The 21150-nt window shown below is 42.3% G+C and overlaps 1 protein-coding gene across 1 annotated transcript; it reads left to right on the forward strand.

Annotated features, from left to right (window-relative positions):
- Positions 1-986: 986 nt before the first annotated feature.
- On the forward strand, positions 987-19976 carry col1a2 (collagen, type I, alpha 2). The gene is made up of 50 exons (XM_072370009.1): positions 987-1195; positions 2397-2398; positions 4185-4220; positions 4706-4789; positions 5345-5401; positions 5587-5631; positions 5728-5781; positions 5916-5969; positions 6088-6141; positions 6237-6290; positions 6800-6853; positions 6993-7037; positions 7174-7272; positions 7445-7498; positions 7804-7902; positions 8267-8311; positions 8819-8917; positions 9060-9113; positions 9206-9313; positions 9404-9457; positions 9545-9643; positions 10050-10103; positions 10221-10319; positions 10405-10458; positions 10563-10616; positions 10732-10785; positions 10980-11033; positions 11140-11184; positions 11395-11493; positions 11615-11722; positions 11813-11866; positions 11991-12044; positions 12876-12929; positions 13097-13150; positions 13277-13384; positions 13588-13641; positions 14082-14135; positions 14222-14383; positions 14541-14648; positions 14970-15077; positions 16262-16315; positions 16413-16520; positions 16639-16692; positions 16860-16967; positions 17121-17174; positions 17503-17610; positions 17758-18001; positions 18169-18353; positions 18459-18701; positions 18900-19976. Exons 1-50 carry the CDS (start codon positions 1126-1128, stop codon positions 19044-19046), a joined length of 4056 nt encoding a protein of 1351 aa, XP_072226110.1. The 5' UTR covers positions 987-1125; the 3' UTR covers positions 19047-19976.
- The last annotated feature ends 1174 nt before the right edge of the window (positions 19977-21150 follow it).

A 21150-nucleotide genomic window follows, 5' to 3' on the forward strand; every position in this document is an offset into this window, starting at 1 on the left:
GTGGAGAAGATGACAAGTCTGGTCATGTGGGAAGGTAAGGGCCGGGGTGCTCAAAGAGAGAGCTGGAAAGGTTGAAACTAGATCTCTGCTCACACCTGTCTTCTGACAGTCTGAAGCTCTCCTATTCTGTGTGAACCACTGCATTCCACTGATAAACTTTTGCTGATAAACCCCTTAATTGCTTTTGGCTACTTATAAATCCAAATGAAGTCAAGAGGTTTATAACTATCATGGAGACTGATTTATTTCAAACAGTGTAAAATGTTCAGGGAATGCTTTGTGCGTGTTTTTCTGATCTAGATTTAAATCAAAATCTATCTGGTCGCGTGCACGATATATCTGGCAGCGGCACACACAAGTCATAATAGTAAAATTATCAATACAATCTCTTCCAAAACGACGGAAAATTGAGCCTCAGGTGTCATATTTCCTCAGTAAATCCGTGCGTAAAAATTCCATTCCAGTAAAGCCCCAACCGGCTAAATAAACAACAATTAAACATACAACCTTCACTCCCTATTACCGTTAATACTTCCTACAAAATCCAGTGTAGAGAAGATGGACCTACGACACGTCGGAGCTAAATAATGCCCACAAACGCGCACCAGAACGGGCACATTTTACGCACAACACTGAACCACGCGCAAGGTTGAATGCTAAGGACTACGTCTAAGCACCGACCCTTCGGATTCATTGAAACCCGTAAATAGAGAAAAAACGTAGGCCTTCATCTCCCTTTTAAACCTCGACGCTGTCCACGTCCTCAAAAAGAATGGATCTAATTAAACCTTGCACTCGTCATCATCACCAAAGCTTTGCCAAAAGCTTGCTGGTGGAGAGAAGGCAGGGAGATGCAGGACCACATGACTGCCTCTGAGCTGCAGTAGGATGGGAATCAGATTGGGTTTCTCCTCTCTCATTGGTCGGTGGGCTGACTTTTGACACGCAGACCAGGGACCCTCCTGCCGTATAAATAGGCCTGATAGAACTTTATTATTCTAGCATCACGGCAGCAGGTTTCTGCTAAGTTTGGAGTTATTCGCGTCACCACAACTGTATGCCTGCTTGAAAGTGGTTTAAAAACAGGGGCTCAGCGGCACAAGGAGTCTGCATGTCTGCTTAGACATGCTCAGCTTTGTGGATACCCGGATTCTGTTGCTGCTTGCAGTAACTTCATACCTAGCATCATGTCAATGTAAGTTTCAATGTCTGCTCTTTCTCTGTGATGGATATTTTTCCCCCACTGCTTGAGGATCTTTCGCTTGGCTTTTATTTGGGACTGACTTGATGGCCAACCTGAAGACAGCTCTATGCACTGCTGAATAAAACTCATCGGATTGAGCTCAAGCAGAGGATTCTTCACTTTTTGTTTCCAAGGATACAATTAGGATTTGATTAATTTTCAAAAGGGAGAAGTTGCGCCACTGAAACAAAAAAAAGAGAGAGAGAAAAAGTTTTGTTGCTTTGAGAGGGACCTTTATTTCGTCTGCTTGATTTTTTTATAACTTTTAATGCATGTAGGGTTATTTGAATAGACCAAATGTGGGTTTTATTTTAGGAATAGGACAAAAAGCTTTGTGGGGCGTTGTACACATTGTTCCATACAGACGTCCAGGGAATTAGGCTTTGTTGTAAGGAACTGCAATGTCTCCCCCTGGTGGCCATGGGTGCAAACACCTACTTGGCACCAATTTGATCCCATTCCTCATTAATAAGCACACATCTGCTTTATCAAAGATGGCATTATTTAAGCGAATAGTTTATTTCAGTATTACATTTTTTCTTAGCTTTGTCTATGATTTCCTTGACGTTTGATGCTACTAAAGCTGAACATATTTTAAACACTACAATATCATGGCAACATTTAGATGCCCGTTTCTTGACTATTTGATATGATTATGTTACGAGATATAGAGAAATTAAAATGTAAAAACCTCACATCACTTTGAATGTCGAAGTGCGCAACCCCGTGGGCAAGTTGGGACACAAACATGTCGGAGTTCATAGGGAGGTCCCAGACTTGTCAATCCCAGCCATGACCAGTTGGTCCAGGTACATCGGGGGTGGCTGATGTTCATCTGCAACACTGTACAGCTGAAAGATGCCAACTTCAGCCACCAGTTAAGAAAAGTGTCGCTATGCTATCCTAAAATTTCACATTCTTGAACAAAATAATGTAAAATGTGTAATAATAATAATAATAATCAAATCAAATCATAAAATGCTCATTTAAAAAGAGTGCAGCAAAAGTAGTGAGGTATCAGTAGCAGGTGTCATCAGAAATGATCTACAACTTTTCTTATTTGTAACAGCAGGCCAACTATTCATGCCCCGGGCCAATAACTACCTGCTCAGGCCTGTTAGCGGCTGTAGCTTTATTATCTGGAATGCTGAAGCAGTGTGATCCACATCGATTACAGAGGCAGACAGTCTGACTAAGGTTACAGGGATTCACAAACTGTCTAAAGTAGGCATTGCCCTCAGCTGCACTTTAAGCTGGGCTGAGACATACTAGACAGTAAGCAGGGTGCCAGCACATAAATATGTGGGAAAGCTACCTATTTTAGTGTGTTTAACATGTTTAAGCAAGACAAAAAAAATGTATTGAACTTTTCCAGAAGCAGGCAATGCGTTTGGCGTAAAACATCCAAAATTCTGACAAAGGCTTTATGGCTCAGGTGAGGGTTAAAGGCATGAAAACACACCAAAAAATCCTGCTTCAATACAAAATCCCTGCAGTTTGATTTGGATGCTGTGACACCGACCTTAACACTGTCTGCAGTATTCTTAATTTCCTCAATCTGCGGCCAGTATGTAAGCTTCATAGGGTATTTTGTTTTTTGTTTGTCTTTTTTTTACCAAGCAAAGGAAAATATGACACTTTAAGAAGAATTTTCCTCATTAAACAAGAGTATAGATGGATGGAAATTATTTTTGATATGCATTATGTTCTAACGGAGTATTCCTTTTTCTCTCCCTGCCACCTCTTCTGCCTCCTCCTCGTCATCATCATCATCATCATCATCTCTACAATGCCACAGTGACGGTTAGTAGACATGCATGCATCCATGAAATCAATACATATTAAAGAAAGCTTTACCTTGGCCTGTTTTTTGTCCTCCAACACCTATGAAACATCCCTGGAAAGAGGGTTTGTGCCTCTGAACTGAGTTATTTCATGTAGTTTTCTCCCTTCCTATCCATGAATAGGAGAGGGTCCTATTGGCCAAAGATTGTGTCAATGAAAACTAAAACCGCGGTGCTGAGGCACCCGTGGGGCTTGGTACAAAGGGTCCTTTCTGAGGACAGCAGAGAGGGGGCAGAGAAAGGTCTGCCCCAAACAGCTCACTCTGGGTCAGTTTGGAATCCTCTGCTCTCTGACTCAGGTAGATTTAGAGGCAAATACCTGGTCTCAGACCAGTGACCCAAAGCTGAAATTCTTAGCTTGAATAAAACAGGCGGGCACACACAAAGGAAAGAGCATTACTTGTTTAAATAACTTTGCTTGTATTTGAGATTGTCTTGAATGAAGCATCTGTTGTTAGGTTGGTGTTTGCAGCCTATTTGCAGCCATTTTAAGGTGCATCATGCACCGTGTGGTTCTGCTATCATGTCAAGATTTCACCTGTCCCACGGACTGTCATACTCCTACTGACAAGCCCAGCTTGGTATTATCTTTATCACGTTCCTTCTTTGTGCACATGTTGATCATTTCTATCACAAGCACATCACTATGCTCTATCTTCATATGAAGGCCAGTTCTGTGTCTGCATGAGCCTCCCTTATGTATGATATGGTTTTTTTGTTGTTATTTCTTTATTTATGGGCACACATACGCACAAAATAAGCAAGCATTAAGATTAATGTGGTTAGTCCTTACTTTAACTGATGTACCATACCCTAAAAAGACTGGAAAAAAAATCAATCTTACATTTACTTATCTTCTTTTCTATTCAGGGAAGGGTCAACGTGAGCGAATAATGCTGTTCTTATGTGTCATTTAATGCCTGAAGTGTGCCATATAAGACACAAGAGCTTTGCTTAGCTTGTTATACATTCAGTGGAGATTAGAGACAGTGGCTTATTTTGCAAGAAAGACAGTTTGGAGTTGACATGCTGCTAAAGCAATAAACTGAGCCATCTGCTGTGTGTTGTGGTCTCACTGAGTGATTTCTGTGCTGCAGGGTCCCAGAGGAGACAAAGGACCTCGAGGTGACAAGGTAAGCAGAAGTGCAGCTCTGCTGCCTTTGATCGAACAAGCAAATGTGTAATTACAGTATTCCACGAGGTATATTTACAAAGTATCTCTGCCAAAGTGTTTGTTGACGTAATTTGACCTGTTAACCTTAGTAGGCCACACCCCTTTGTTTACATCGCCCATAGTGGGGCACAGGCTAGCACTTGATGACAATAAAAAAGTGAGCGTATAGATAGTTAAAGTTATTTTAATTTTACACATCTGTATTACAATCTTTTATTTCTTTTGCTAAAGTCAAACTCCATGATAAAAACACGATTTACTACAAAAGGGGTTCAGTACTATCTTCATTTCTGTTCAACTGCAGTATAACGTATCGGTTTGTTTTAAAAATAGAATTGAATAAATTCCGAACAGATGACACACAAACTGCATCCTCATACAAAACATCATCAGCTGGACATTTAATCACAAGATTTACTCACACATATCGTTTGTGTTTTCCAGGGTCTTCCAGGCCCTAATGGAAAAGATGGCAAACCCGGACTCCCTGGCCCCCCTGGCCTTCCCGGACCACCTGGACTCGGAGGAGTAAGTCTGTTTATAAAAAAGCAGCATGTGTCAGCAGTGTTTCTTTAAAATGGGGTCAAAAATGTTTGAAGGGCAACATTGGCTCTAAAATGACAGGTTCTTTCATTGCAAACTGTGCAGTTTAAAGCAGCCAAATGGGCCTAAATCTGACCTACATTTGGAATTCTGCTGTGTCACATGACAAGTCCAAGAAAACACACATCCGATATTAATAAGGGAACACTGTTGACCTCAAGGCCTCATTAACGATGTGACAAAAGTTCAACTTTAACCTTTTGTCCCTTACCTTTGAACAGAAGGCTTTCTAAAAGTGCATGAGACAAAATTGGGTCACACGGTGTCGAATTTATATTAAATAACTTCATGTCAAAAAGAAAGCAAACTTTTCCAGAAATTTGAAATGATTATCAGTGATTCATAGTATTTAAACTATGAACTGGAGTCTTCTCTTGTCTTAAGAGTCTTGATATATCAGTTCAGTAGAAGCTTATCAATATTAAAATAGATTTTGAACACATTTAATCTGTTGTTTATTTTTGTATTTCTGTTCAACAGAACTTTGCTGCTCAGTATGATGGCGTAAAAGCCCCTGATCCTGGCCCCGGACCAGCTGTAAGGGGCCTCTCTTTTTTTCCCAACTCAGTAGCACCATGACACACATTTCCAAACAGCCATATTCTCCACATCTAGCATCAGTTGTTTGTAGATATGCCTTTGTATTCTTGCCTACACAGTGGCAATCATAGTGCAGATTTCAGGATTTATCTTTGGGTTTGCTAACTTTTTTCTTCCTTTAGGGTCTTATGGGACCCAGAGGCCATCCCGGACTTCCTGGACTCCCTGTAAGTGGAAAAACCTGCTACGGTTAGACTCACATAAGAACCTGTTAAATTCTCAGTGCGTCATGACTAATGCCTGTACCTCCTTTCACTCAATAGGGACCTCAGGGACACGCAGGACACCCTGGTGAGCCTGGAGAGCCCGGACAAGCTGTGAGTGAATCCTCCAATTTATTCACAATTCTTCAGTTTAATATGAAAGAAAAAAGAAAAAAAGATGATTTTTGGGATCATAGCAGTTGCCGCCTTGATCTGTGAGACCATAATGCTTTAATTTTCTTTCCCAGGGTGCCGTTGGTCCTCGTGGCCCCCCAGGACCTCCTGGCAAATCAGGAGAAGATGTACGTATTCATTAGTGCCTTTTTTCCTCATCACTTTTGGGATTTATTTTGAGTTGCCCCATGAGATTTTATTTTCGGTCAAATATCATATGATGAAGTCTCTTCTGTTTACTCACAGGGTAACAATGGAAGACCTGGCAAGCCTGGAGACAGAGGTGCTGTTGGCCCTCAGGTAAGATATTTTCACCAAGACATGGAGAAACAAACACAGATAGTTTGATTGCAAATGCAGCGTGTATAATTTATAACTTTACTTTTGAATTGCAGGGTGCTCGTGGATTCCCCGGAACCCCTGGACTTCCAGGAATGAAGGGACACAGAGTGAGTGTCCATATTTTACTCCTCTTGAACTTCCCCTTCCTGCTTACCTGAGTCCCTCCAACTTGCTCCAAAGCAGCATGTTGTTGAGGAATGGGAAAACCGGTGCTGTGCAGAAAGTGGATTACAGTTTAACGGAGCATTGTGCCCCATAATGAGCACTACTGGGAGTGATTACAGAGCTAACTTCCTTCATCCTGGTTTGCTTAAAAATGACTGGATTGCCTGAAAGGGCCAAGCTTCATTGCCAAGCTTAAAACCTAGCGTGAAGTTTTTCATGCTCGTCCTTTCTCCCACATGGACCATTACCATAGGTCTGGATTAAACACATTGTATTTATCCTAATTATAAGTCCGTTGAGAACTTGCATTGTCTTCTATAACCCTGTTTTTCTATTTTATTTAATCTCAGGAGGATCAGATCACCATTTTAATAAACCTTCTCTTATGTATTTCCCTCAGTATGAGCTCTCTGCGGGCATTATCTTATGTTATTGTGTTCTTGTATTTTAGGGTTACAGTGGTCTGGATGGACGCAAGGGAGAGCCCGGTGCTGCTGGCGCCAAGGTAAGGCTCCATGTAACCTCCATGTTATTGCCTCAGCGAGTGTTTCCAGTTTCTTTTACGCACATTACTCTGCTTCACCTCTTAACATGTGATCCTGAGACCGAGACTTCATTATGCAATTGTCTTACCTCCCCTGTAGGGCGAGCCTGGTGCCCATGGAGCTGCTGGAAGCCCTGGACTGGCTGTAAGTTTTTGATCAGACAAGATTTTTACAACATTTTCATGTCTTGCGCATGCTCAGCTCGTGTCAAATGATGGGAGTACACTATATGATATGAACAGCTTGAAAGCTGGAAAGGTAATTCATGTCTCATCTTCAGGGACAACGTGGTCTGTCTGGTGAGAGAGGTCGCCCTGGCCCTGCTGGCTCTGCTGGTGCTCGCGGTGCTGATGGCAATGCCGGACCTGCTGGCTCTGCTGTGAGTAAACCCCTTTATCAATGTCAAATTATGTACATCTGGGTCTGCTTAGACATAAATTGTGAAGTCTGATGTAAAACTTGGTTTCAGTCACAGCTGTAATGGTTATAGGTGTAAACTTTGACCTGTATGAAGTGTATCCTGACATCATATCTGCTCCTCTCTAATTCAGGGTCCCTTGGGTGCTGCTGGTCCCCCAGGCTTCCCCGGTGGCCCTGGCCCCAAGGTGGGTCTGATGTCACTTCTTGCTGCGCACCCTTCATTTTTAGAGTCACAAATAGAGAGTCAGCCATTATGGCCAGAAACTTGAGCCCATCCCAACATATTCTTACACATTATCCCCATGGGAATTAACACATATGTCATATTTTTCCAAGTTAAATCTTTATCAAACTTTTTATCAAACCAACATGCTAATATTAAATGTCATTTCTAAATGTTGTTTTCAATGTAACACTTGCTGGTAATCTCAAACTAGCTGGACAATATGTATACATTGTTTGATAGTGGTTGTATTTTTGTTATTAACAGGGAGAGATTGGTCCTGCTGGATCCTCTGGTCCATCTGGACCTCAGGGATCTAGAGGAGAGGCTGGTCCCAATGGTGCTGTTGGACCTGTTGGACCCCCTGTAAGTATACAAAGATGTAGTTGTCATGCTCATTTCCTTCTAACAACATTTAGTTTTTTAGTTGACTTGATTTAGTGTTGCTTTAAAGAAGATCGTTAAAATGTTAAAGTCTAGATCGATGACCAGCAGAACTTTTTTTGCAGAACTCTTACTATTAAAAACAATTGTCGACTTTAAGAATGCTTCACTGAAATATTATATTACTATGTTAATGGTTTGATTCTGTGAAGAGTACTTTATAGAGCACTTATATTGTAATATTGACGTTGAATATTCATACATTAAAACTGAAATACAGTTTTTCTTTTTCTAAGCAGTCAAATATTTGATTCTTTGATCTTGATTTCTTGTGCTTTCCCTGCAGGGTAACCCTGGTGTTAATGGCCTGAATGGAGCCAAGGGAGCTGCTGTAAGTATCCAAGCTGTAACAGAAGTTGCTTTAAGCCAATACTGTGACCCAAACAACACATAAGTAGGAAACGAGTTTGCCATGGAATCACCCCTGTTGTGACGCCCACACACATTGTTGATAGTTTATACATCAGATACACAAGGCCCAACTCATATTTGGGGTCCCAGAGTGGCATAGAATGGGAACATTTGCACTTTTTACACAGGTACCACGTGCCGGACTGAACCATTTTCAAAGCACATCATAATTTGTCTTTTCTGTGACATACCTGTGAAGTTTTAAGTGTCTTTCACTGTTTTCATACACTAAATTGTACGTTGAACAAGTAATTCAACACATAAGTACTCAAAGCACTTATGTGTTGATTCCTCAGACAGAAAGTCTGACACAGAGACACAGACAGATAACCAACTTAACCAATACCAGCTTTGCCATCGATACAGAATGCTGCCGTTTTTATTTATTCAGCTGTCATGCTGATCTGTAATCTTTCCTGTTGCTCAGGGCACCCCTGGTGTCGCCGGAGCTCCTGGCTTCCCTGGACCAAGAGGAGGACCTGGACCTCAGGGACCTCAGGGTGCTGCTGGACCAAGAGGCCTTTCTGTGAGTAACACATACAGTTCAGAAAGATTGTTGTGCTTACACCCTAATATGCATGCACATGGCAACACTCAAAGAGACAGCAAATGTACACATGTTCTTGTTATTAGGATTACGAGTATGTGTTTTTCTCTATATATTTTAGGGAGATCCCGGTGTTCAGGGTATCAAGGGAGACTCCGGTCCCAAGGGAGAGCCTGTAAGTTCATATTCTAATCAATTCATACTTTCTTCAGAAATGTATTTGAAAACCAGCTTATGAACCCAAAACTTCTCTGTTGCTTTCCTCAGGGTAACTCTGGACCTCAGGGAGTCACCGGACCCCAAGGTGAGGAGGGCAAAAGAGGACCCACTGGTGAGCTTGGTGCCTCTGGACCTGCTGGAATGCGTGGAGCTAGAGTGAGTACTACACCGTCATTTCTACTGGTGATGCCCATAATATCTATAGCTATATCACCAGAGCGAGCTGTTAACACCTGTCTCTATTAGGGAACTCCCGGCAGCCGTGGTTTGCCTGGTTCTGATGGAAGATCTGGCCCCATTGTGAGTATTACATTGAAATATAGGCAACATTTAGTCATGTTTTGAAATGTTCTCCTCTTTAATTTGTTGCATCTTTCATTCTCATAGGGTATGCCTGGTGCTCGTGGTGCCAGTGGTGCTGCTGGACCTCGTGGAGCCCCTGGAGATGCTGGCCGTGCTGGTGAGCCTGGCCCAGCTGGTCTCAGGGTGAGTCTTTTGCTAAGTCCTGATTTTGAACTGTAATGGATCAAATCTCACCATGAGAATCACAGAGAGACCTTCAAAGGGGGGATAGGCCTGTAGCAAATTTCAAGAGATAAAAGCAGTAGATGAAAATGGCTGAGAATAGTATAGTTATTGTCGGGGCTGCTTGTGTTGCCATTATGCCTTTATTTTCATTTATGTAGTAAACCCGTGATACTTGGCATCACAAGTCTCTGCCTATGTTTCTTTGGGAAGTTTTGGAATCCCTGACATAGATTGATAAAGCTGTAATGGCAGACTACTGTGTGACCTACAATTGTATGAGAAGGAAGCTAAAGCAACTAAACGAGTCAGCTGTTGCAGTGCAATTAATGCATCTTAATGACTGACCAATATGTCTTTTCCACAGGGTCTCCCAGGAAGCCCTGGAAGCTCTGGACCCCCAGGAAAGGAAGGACCTGCTGTGAGTGAACCTGAATTTGAATCAAACCGTTTTCCTCCAGCTGGTCTCATCTGTAACAACGATATTTGCTCAAATACATGCTGGTAACACAATGTCTTGTTTTGCAACCTGCTCCAGGGTCCTGCTGGACAAGATGGCCGCGGTGGACCTCCTGGCCCAACTGGACCTAGAGGCCAGCCCGGAAACATTGGTTTCCCTGGACCCAAAGGACCTTCTGTAAGTAGACATGGAAATGATCCTTTTGAACTAAAATCAATTTCTGTTTAGGCACAACCTATGCTAAGCCTGTTTTTTACCCCAGGGAGAGCCCGGCAAGCCTGGTGAGAAGGGATCTACTGGCCCCACTGGACTGAGAGTATGTGAAAAAAGACACATTAAAATTAGAATAGAAACATTTTTTGTCATTGATGGACTCCTGAGTTGTCAGTTGTAGCATATGATTCCTATCTTTGTGTTTAGGGAGTTCCTGGACCTGATGGCAACAATGGAGCCACTGGCGCCATGGGACCTGCTGTGAGTGTCCTTATGTACATGAGTAGACCATATTTTGCTTCAAATGTAACATATATCTTGTGATACCACTAAACCATTTTTAACACAAATAACAATTTTTTCCTTCTTGGTGTAGGGAGGCTCTGGTGACAAGGGAGAGCAGGGACCTGCTGGAGCTCCTGGCTTCCAGGTTTGGATCCTACTCTTGTCTCTTCATGAATTATCACTGTGGAATAGGGAAATACAATGTCATGTTCTTGCCTTTAAAGCTTATATTGTGATTCCATGTTGAAAAATACACACAGTAATAGAAAATAATTCTTGCTTCTTCACTTCCTTCTTGTTGACACCACTGGAACTGATGTCTCTGCTTGATATTCTAAGGGTCTTCCTGGACCTGCTGGACCTGGTGGAGAGGCTGGCAAGTCTGGAGACAGAGTAAGCAAACACAAATGGAGTTTTACCACAGCAATCCTGAAGAGATTGCAGTTTACTGTGAGTAGTAGTGCGCTACACCTCTAACCAACTGGTTGTGTCTCTGTAGGGTATCCCAGGAGATCAGGGAGTTGCTGGACCTTCTGGTGCTAAGGTGAGATCCCCTGCTCCATTATGCCTTTGCTTTTCAGAGATCATGGATGTTTGCACACCGGTTGTTTGATGAATTACATTTCAAACCAAGTTATATTTTGGGTTATGTTATTTTATTCTTTTTTTTTTATCAAGGACAGAACCTTTTTTCAATTCAGAAAATATCCTTTTCATATGCATAATGAAAACATTCATGTGTGTGATGCTACAGGGAGAGCGTGGTAACCCAGGTGCTGCTGGATCTGCTGGACCTCAGGGACCAATGGGAGCCCGTGGACCCGCTGGAGCCCCTGGAGCTGATGGTGGCAAGGTAAGACGATGGGATAGCAGTGAGAAATAGTAAGATGCAAAGGTTACAACGAAAGTGAGAAAAGTATTGTGTACAGACAGAGCAAAAAACATTAACCAAAGTTTGCCCTGTCCGTTTCCAGGGAGAGCCTGGTGCTGCCGGAGCTGCCGGTGGTCCTGGACACCAGGGACCCGGTGGTATGCCTGGTGAGCGTGGAGTAGCTGGTGCTCCTGGAGTTAAGGGAGAGAAGGTAAACTCTAAAAAAAATCTACCATCTGCAAAAGATTATCTATTGACAATGTATTAATTATCTCTTTTACTGTCCGCCTTTCTCTAACAGGGTGAGGCTGGACACAGAGGCCCTGATGGAAATTCTGGCAGAGATGGTGCCCGTGTAGGTTAAACTGTCATGTTTCTCTTGTAGCCCTTGACAAATTATTTCAGCCTGTTCCAGTGAGTTTTTAGCCAGTACTTTAGCCAGGGCCATGGCCTCACTTTACCCTCCTCTCTCTTACCAGGGTATGCCTGGACCTGCTGGACCTCCTGGACCCACTGGAGCCAATGGTGATAAGGTAAGCTGTCATTTTGTGATTTCTCTGATGAAAATCACCTGATGGCATGATTGTATATATTCCTGCTATGTGAATATATATTGGGTAGTTTTGTGACCAACAAATGGCTTGTGCCAAAACTATTCAAAATGGACTCCAGCGTATCTCACCTACAACAGTGAGCCAGCATTAACAGTGCATCGCCGCCATCGAAACACGTTGAAAATGTAATCGCTGAGCAAATCCAAATCTTACTTTCAGTCCTATGACACTTCTGTGTAACAGAAATTGTAACTACCCCTGACATTGTGTCACATTTTAAGCTATATCTTTAATAGTGCCATCTAATGGCTAATTTATAAAACTGCAGCTACAATTCCTCTACAACTTAAAATAAGATGACAGTGGTTATGAAGTCAAAATAAATTTAGCAAACCAAATGTGGTAACTTCAGAGGACTTTTGTGATATTGTGCACCCTCTCCAGTTTAACACTCAAATGATTACATTGTAAGTCATAGTGGAAAGTTAACACAACAAGCAGTGGCAGTTCTTTAACCCACTGTGACCTCTATCGGTATTTTTCTAAGAATTATAATAGTGTCCGTATCTCGAAAATGCGACGTGTGCGTTACTCTGGGCTTGAAGGGTAAAAACACATGTGTTGCATCAAGTCAAAATGTGTTAGGTACCAAAAGATTACTCTTGCTTTGTTTTGCTATTTATTCATATAAGCTAATAGTAATATAATCAGATTAGAAAATCCTAGTTATATTCTATTGTTGTTGGTGTGAGTAAATTTATAAATAGGTCGTTTGATAGAATAATTCTAAGTCAATGTTCTCTCCTTCAGGGTGAGGGTGGTTCCTTTGGACCTTCTGGCCCTGCTGGACCTCGTGGAGCCTCTGTAAGTGCCTGTTTATTGCTTTCCTCATGTTAGATATCACCCTACCTTTTGAGGCCCTGATGATATCATTGTACATATCACATGAGAATCTTAGCAAACCCTACTACCTTTAATAAGGACTTACTGGTTCAAGGAGTTTTCCTTATCAACTTCTTTTTTGTCCACAGGGAGAGCGTGGAGAGGTTGGACCTGCTGGAGCCCCTGGATTCGCTGGACCCCCTGTAAGCCCTTCTCAAAATGCACCAAGATCACAATGAACACATGAAAACGACCAAAAAGTTTAATTTATGCAGAAATATGCAGGCTTGTCCTGATAATGATCTAACCCTGCTCCATCCGTCCCACAGGGTGCTGATGGTCAAACCGGAGCAAGAGGAGAGCGTGGACCTGCTGGAGGAAAGGGAGAGGTTGGCCCCGCTGGCCCTGCTGGACCCGCTGGACAGTCTGGACCTCCTGTGAGTAGACAGTTACACACTTGCGAGTGTCAGTCAAAATGTTTTAGCGCAATGTTATGCAGAAATCAGGCTGACATCAGACACTAGAGTGAGAGCATTCAGTTTAGGATGACATTAAAAGTTCATTCACGTAGCTGAACATGAGCATGTGCATAAAGTTTACGAGATATGACTAATGCTGACTTTCTCTTCTGGTTACCTAGGGTGCTTCTGGCCCTGCTGGAGCTACTGGTGCTCGTGGAGACAATGGGCCCAATGTGAGTGCTGAAAAAGATACAGACTTATTCCCACAACATGCACCTGCCACACACACACATACACACACTCTTGTTAGCTCTGCTTGTGTGCGTAAATTAAAGTCTCTTGATCAGATGAAAGCATCGTGAAGAGGAAGGACTACTTTGTTTATTTTATCATAGTACTGTTTAATGTTTTATTTTTCAACCCAAGGGGAATATAGACCTTATTCCATGCAGCCTCATCCAACAAAAGCTACAACAGTGTGCTTGTTTCTAGTCTTTTTTAGATGTCTCCCTATATTAAAAAAAAGTAATAAAGTTTAAGGATATTGCTAAAGAAATCTGTGGCAGTGCTCATTGCAACTTGTGATCAGTGTTTATACTTTTAAAATGGATATCAAGAAAACAGCCTATGACATAAGCTTCTGTATAACCACTGTCTGTGTGTTTCTGGTCAGGGTCTGACTGGTTTCCCTGGTGCTGCCGGTAGAGTTGGTGCTCCTGGTCCTGCTGTGAGTACCCATTTTGCATTTACAGTTATTAATGAATATACACATGACGCTAACATTAACTCACAAACCGGCTTTACTCTTATCAGGGTATTGTTGGACCTGCTGGTCTTTCTGGTCCTGCTGGCAAAGATGGACCCCGTGGTCTCCGTGGTGATCCCGGTTCCGCTGGTCCTTCTGGTGAGCAGGGAATGGTTGGACCAGCTGGTCTAGCTGGAGAGAAGGGACCAAGTGGAGAGCCTGGTAAAGCTGTAAGTTACATGAGACTATAGAGCAATGGCATTTTGAAAACTGCTAAGTTACACAGGGCAAATTTCTGGTATATAACCAAGCTCACATAGACATATAGACCCTCATTCTGCACTCACTGATGTGTGTCTGATGATGAGTTGTATTGAATTTGTTTAGGGTCCTGCTGGTGCTCCTGGAGCCTCCGGACTTCTTGGAATTCAGGGATTCGTTGGTCTGCCTGGTTCCAGAGGAGATCGTGGTACAAGTGGTTCTGCTGGTCTTGTTGTGAGTACAAATTAATGCTGACTGTAGTAGAGAAGTATTAATCTGCAAAAAGCCAGGAGATATGACCATTCTGTCACAAACAATTTATCTGAGTGTGATAATAGAGCCAATTTAGTAGCTGCTGTGAATTCATACATGCACCCAATGGGTGATTTGCTATTTTGTGACGATGATATTACCTTAACCTCTCCTACACCACCAACAATTTGCAAAAAAGTGGGATTGAAGTCCCCCAGTCATAATCCATTTCTTCGTGCACTTTTTGCTATAAAACGTTTCTCCTGTATTTGACCCACTGGTTCTCTATCCATCATATCATAGGGAGAGCCTGGTAGAGTTGGACCTGCTGGACCCCCTGGCTCCCGTGGAGCCCGTGGCAACATGGGTATGCCCGGTATGACTGGACCTCAGGGAGAGGCTGGACGTGAGGTGAGAACTTGTAATAATTGTTGTGGGAAGGTGATTTTGAAACATGAGGGGTTACAGATTACTAGTGACAGTTGAAAATAGTAATGTGTTGCCACCAGAAGTAATGTACATATTTATCTACTTCTTTAAAGTATTGCAACTTATGACATGATCATATTTGGAGGAAATATTTCAAACTGGACAATGAGCCAGAAAATCAAATATGAAGTTAAACCAGGCAGTGTAAACCTGTCCTCAACACTGATAGCTGTCAAACCTATTAGCAATCTAGGCATTAATTCTTTATGAATGGGGATAAGATCAATTAAATCCAGTTGACTTAAAAGTGTCTGTAGATTTTTCCTAAGGTTTAACATCCAACCTTTCTATGTTGAATGGTTGGTAAACAAGCTTTACACACTACAGTCATATTAGATTTCTTTTCAGACTTTAGAGGGCACATCGTGTTTTATGTCCAGCACTGAGAGGCATTCTTGTCCAAATCCATGGCCAGTAGGCCTCGACTTGGTCAGCTTGTTACAGGCATGGCAGACTCAAGATGTGTAGGCCTATACACGGTGATCTGATTGAAATACAAGAGGCAGTGAAAATTTAAACAGGAACTAAAACCAGGCTAAAAATGGAAAAGAGTGCATACTGCCAAATGAATAACGCCTGTCTAAAAGTGACAGTGTTGTTTCAATTGTCTTTCTCTTGATTATGTAGTCAAATTTGGCCGAACTACTTTGCCGACCCATATTATGTGACGTAAAAAACAAACAAACAATGCAGCCACACAAGTCGTTTTGTACTTATAAGATATTTACAAAGGAGAGTTTCGTCTTTCACAATCAACATTTTGGTTTGTTTACTAGAATTTAGTCAGATATTATTTACACTAACTGGGAAAGATGGTTATCATTACATCAATTTTTTGTTTGATTACATTTATTGAGCGACAGTATTACGACTTACTAAAACACAATGAATAAATGTGGAGAGAGTAGTTCTAATGCCCCAATCAATCAAGTTGAAGTAGTTCAGTCAGTGTAACTCACCTTTAACTACACTTGTGTATGTGTGATAACTTACACTGAAAACAAGTATAAAGTCAGTGAAGGCTGGTCCACACTCCACACAACTTGACTTGGAGTTATGCTGACGTAAGGTTATAACCGGAACTTTTTTGTGCTTGCCACCCACAGGGTAGCCCTGGTAACGATGGACCCCCTGGTCGTCCTGGTGCTCCTGGATTCAAGGTAATGTCCTAATTTGTATTTTAAACATGTCTGTTTACACATACACTGTCTCACATACACTGTGCCCTGACCTTCATGTGTACCTTACCATGATTAGGGAGACCGTGGTGAGCCTGGACCTAGTGGTTCCCTGGGACTTGCTGGTGCCCCCGGACCTGCTGGACCCTCTGGAGCTGCTGGCAGACCTGGAAACCGTGGAGAGGCTGTAATTATTTTCAGCACTCAATTCTCATTTTCAAGTAGCATCATTTGGAGGTTACATGCATCTACAGACAGGTGCTTGCTCCTCTCATCATCCTGTTCTTGTCTTTCCATGTTCCTAGGGCCCACATGGCCCCACTGGAGCTGTTGGCGCTGCTGGAGCTAGAGGCGGCCCTGTAAGTACAATTAGTATGTATAGTCATAGAAAAAAGCACAGAATAGTGACTAAAAGTACACCAGTCTAACGTACCGTACAAGTCACATAAAATTTCCTTTCTTTAAGTGACAACTGTGTACAAGTGTAGTAGGGTGATGTTTACGTCTGTGTACCTGGACATTGTAGGGACCTGCTGGACCCCGTGGTGAGAAGGGAGTTGGTGGAGACAAGGGAGACAGAGGCATGAAGGGTCTGCGTGGACATCCAGGTCTCCAGGGAATGCCTGGACCTGCTGTGAGTTGCTGCACACCAACACAATGCACAAAGAAATCTAAGAAACATAAAGAAATCTACTACTATATATTCTAGAATTCCAATATGATTTGTAGTCGCTGCATATACAGAAGGTCCTGACATTCATCTGGGAGTTTTTTTTCCCTCCTCCAGGGACTTCACGGTGACAATGGACCTGCTGGACCAAACGGACCTGCTGGACCCAGAGTGAGTGGAAGCCTATATCTTAGACTCAGTGTTTTCTTTGCTCTACCTGTAATCACACAGGTGCAGGTGAAGCTATAGGGTTTCCTACACAGAACTACACTATAAGTGAGAGGCTAGAAGTGATTCCACATTAGTAGGTCACGTTCACACAATACCAGAGAAGAAGGGATGGAAAGAATGCTCCACTGTAACAGGATGAAGCACGTTCATTCTGAACCTGTAACACTGAAGCACCAAACACAGGACATGCTGAAATTCATAGCTCTAAATATTGTGGTCTTTTCTTAAATTCACATTTGACCGTGTAATGTGATTATCTCCTCCTCAGGGACCTGCTGGACCCCATGGACCCCCTGGTAAGGATGGCAGATCTGGTGGTCATGGTACTATTGGTGCTCCTGGTGCTCGTGGACCCCCTGGATACTCTGGACCAGCAGTAAGCTTGACTTTTACATTCACAGCTTCCTCATATTGAATTTTGTTATTTTATCATTTCATAAAACAAAACAGTGTTTTGTCCACTGTAGAAGTTCCAGGTGTTACTGGAATCTGTGGAATCACACAACTGTCTTATTCATCTTAGGGTCCCCAAGGAGCTCCTGGACTGCCCGGACCTCCTGGCCCCGCTGGTGGTGGATATGATGTCTCCGGATACGATGAGTACAGAGCCGATCAGCCTGCTCTGAGAGCCAAGGACTATGAAGTCGATGCCACCATCAAGTCACTCAACACTCAGATCGAGAATCTGCTTACCCCTGAGGGATCCAGAAAGAACCCAGCCCGCACTTGCAGGGACATCAAACTCAGCCACGCCGACTGGAGCAGCGGTAAGCTTGACCTCATCTGATAATTGCTTGAGGCAAAGATGGTCTTTCATTTTGTCAGATTCAATTGTATTCTAAAGCCTGCACTGCATGTTTAATTAATTCATAATTGCTGTCTCAAACTGGACTGAAAAAAACAAGTTTGACTGTCCTCTCCTCCTCCTTTGTAGGATTCTATTGGATCGACCCCAACCAGGGTTGCAGCAACGATGCCATCAAGGTCTTCTGCGACTTCACCACCCGCGAGACCTGCGTCTATGCTCATCCTGAGAGCATCGCCCGCAAGAACTGGTACAGAAGCACAGAGGGCAAGAAGCACGTCTGGTTCGGAGAGACCATCAACAGTGGTACTGAGGTGAGAAGAGAGGCTTGTTACTTTATCTCATAATAAGACCAGGAAATCACTGGTGCAGTACTTTCTGCATTTAGAATACTGATGGCTGTTCTTTACATCTCGCAGTTCACCTACAACGATGAGACCCTCAGCCCCCAGAGCATGGCCACCCAGCTGGCTTTCATGCGCCTGCTTTCCAACCAGGCTAGCCAGAACATCACCTACCACTGCAAGAACAGCGTTGCCTACATGGATGGTGAGAGCGGCAACCTGAAGAAGGCTGTGGTGCTCCAGGGCTCCAACGACGTTGAGCTCAGGGCCGAGGGCAACAGCCGCTTCACCTTCTCCGTGCTGGAGGACGGCTGCACTGTGAGTAGATTCTTGGTTCTTTGGTATCTTTCTGTGCTCTTTTTATTCTATACTCCCTTATGAGGGAGAAATGATTTGGTTTGTAAGCTGCTAAATTTGCTACAGTTATGGTGCTGCAAGAGACACCTAATCTGCCAGCTTTTGATCACTCTGAAATTCTGATATCTGACCTCTCTTTTTCTTCCTTTATCATTGCAGAGACACACTGGTGAGTGGAGCAAGACAGTGATTGAGTACAGAACAAATAAACCATCTCGCCTGCCCATCCTCGACATTGCACCTTTGGACATTGGTGGAGCTGATCAGGAGTTTGGTTTGGACATTGGCCCAGTCTGTTTCAAATAAATAGACTCATGATAAATTAACACCAAAAAGAGAGAAAGAACGAAAAAAAAAGAAACCCCCAAAATCTCTGCCCTCCTTTTTGTGTTGTTTTTTTATACTGAATGCTGATTTCTCTCTGCGAATCCACTTGCTTAAGATGGGCAACTATCGGAGAGGACTGAAAGGACTGAACGGAGCGTTTGTGCAATGCAAATTAATACAGCCACCCAAAGGGACGCGGGAAAACACCTTGTTGTGGGACATCATGTCATCTTTTTGTAAAAAATAAAAGAAGTGTAATAAAAATGCTGAAAGTATGCATCACTTTGTGGTCTTTGTATATCTTCCAAAGAGGAGGTTTAAAACCACAATTTCCAAGAAAAAAAGGTTTGAACTACCTCATGCCTGTACGCAAAGAAAATACTATTGAGAAAACCTGGGTCCACAACCGAGATGTTAAGACTTCTAATGCTTCAAGTTTTGTCCCGTATCGGAAGGTGCTCAGTTACTTGAAGCAGAGATCTATGGTGCTAATATGCAGCTGTGGAGCAAACCACTTTTCTTTTACTGTATTATTTTGTATTGACCTTTGAGGAGTCTTCCATTTGTCCCGCTGATACTCCCCCACTTTAAGCAGGTGGAATGTTTCAAAATCTGATGTTTGTTTTTTGTTTCATTCTATTTGGTTTCTGTTTGTTTTTTGTTTTATGCTTTTCTTTTTTAGAAGTTTTTTTTTTGTTTTTGTTCAGGCTTTTTCCCTCTTCTAGTCCCACTCTCAGTGTTCATACTGGCAGCACATAATTCACATCCAATTCTGAATGGTTTTTAGGCGGCCTTTCTCTCTCAAACAATGACAACACAAAGTCTATTGTACCTATTTTGTATATGTGAGATGTTTAAATAAATTGTGAAAAGTTCTGAAATAAAGCATGTCCAATGTTCCAAAACCCACCACGCAGTGACTTAAGTGCTTTCATGTTTTAATGACACCGCTGAAGGTGTGTCACTGTAAAAAAAAATTTCTGGTTTTACTTTGGCTGATGATTCATAAATCATCACTGACTTAAACATCTTCCTATTGTGGAAGCACAGCCATATCTTGATTCCCCCATCACTTTGCCTTTCAAAAGTAGATCCAATTCTAATGTACAAAAACCCTCTGTTTACACTGTCCATGCCAATGTGTGATTACTAAACTGCATTGTTTCTTGTAAATATGCATCGTCTCATGTTGCTTTTTTTTTCTTGCATAATACAGCTTTTGCATCCAAATAAATTTCTGTGGTTTGGATCAAGGCTTGAATCGTAGTGATGCATGAATATAGTCATGAGATTCTGTGTGGGATCAAGACATTCCTGCTATTTTGATGTTATTTCCCTATGTGAAAAACTCTGGGAATTTGGTATCTGAGTACAGTATGTTAAGGGAACTGGGTCATGAATAATTTGTGAAAATTGTAGTTAAATATCAGCTTCTGCTCAGTTCTGCTCAGCAGAAGCTGAGGGGTCAAGGTGAGCTGCAGCAACTCTTGTAGCCACTAGAGGGCAGTGTGTCATATATTTATAAGTATCTCACATTTACAAACAGTAATTTAAACTCACGGGCAGCCAAAAAATATATATTATATTTCACTAGTGAGCTGCAAATACCTATCTATCTTTTGAATTAGAGATATTAGTGTGTATTGTCTAGGGGGTGTTTATTATCTAAAATTAAAACCACAGAATAGCTGCGTAGGCAAGATACACATTTCAGCTCTAAAAATACCGTTTGTTGCTGTTAAATAAATAGATGCTATTCAAACTCCACATCAAAATGCAACACCTTTTTTTCCAGGGCACTCGATTGCTACTTGCTGCACTGCTGGATGAGTCTATTTATACTGATGACGAAAAAATTAAAAAAATTAACCATCATTAAACAGCTGATTGATTCAATTTTACAACTTATTTCATTCAATTACCTTCTGCCAGCCTGCAAAAAAAAAAGAAGCATAACCTAGAAGTGGCGACACACAGTGGAGGTTGAGAGTAGACAAAAGACTGCTATCTCAGTTTGATGGGCTTTAAGAGCTGAAGAAAAAAGGCTCGACCATTTATTCTGTCAGAAATAAACGCGCTGTCC

The sequence above is a fragment of the Leuresthes tenuis genome, unplaced genomic scaffold, assembly GCF_036924035.1.
Source record: "Leuresthes tenuis unplaced genomic scaffold, fLeuTen1.0.hap1 SCAF_18, whole genome shotgun sequence".
NCBI classification, from domain to species: domain Eukaryota; kingdom Metazoa; phylum Chordata; class Actinopteri; order Atheriniformes; family Atherinopsidae; genus Leuresthes; species Leuresthes tenuis.

Coding starts and splice junctions, on each gene's coding strand:
- col1a2 (XM_072370009.1), top strand. CDS start 1,126: ATGCTCAGCTTTGTGGATACCCGGATTCTGTTGCTGCTTGCAGTAACT. Junction 16,316..16,412: donor CTGGTGCTCCTGGATTCAAG/GTAATGTCCTAA, acceptor TACCATGATTAG/GGAGACCGTGGTGAGCCTGG. Junction 18,002..18,168: donor CCACGCCGACTGGAGCAGCG/GTAAGCTTGACC, acceptor CCTCCTTTGTAG/GATTCTATTGGATCGACCCC.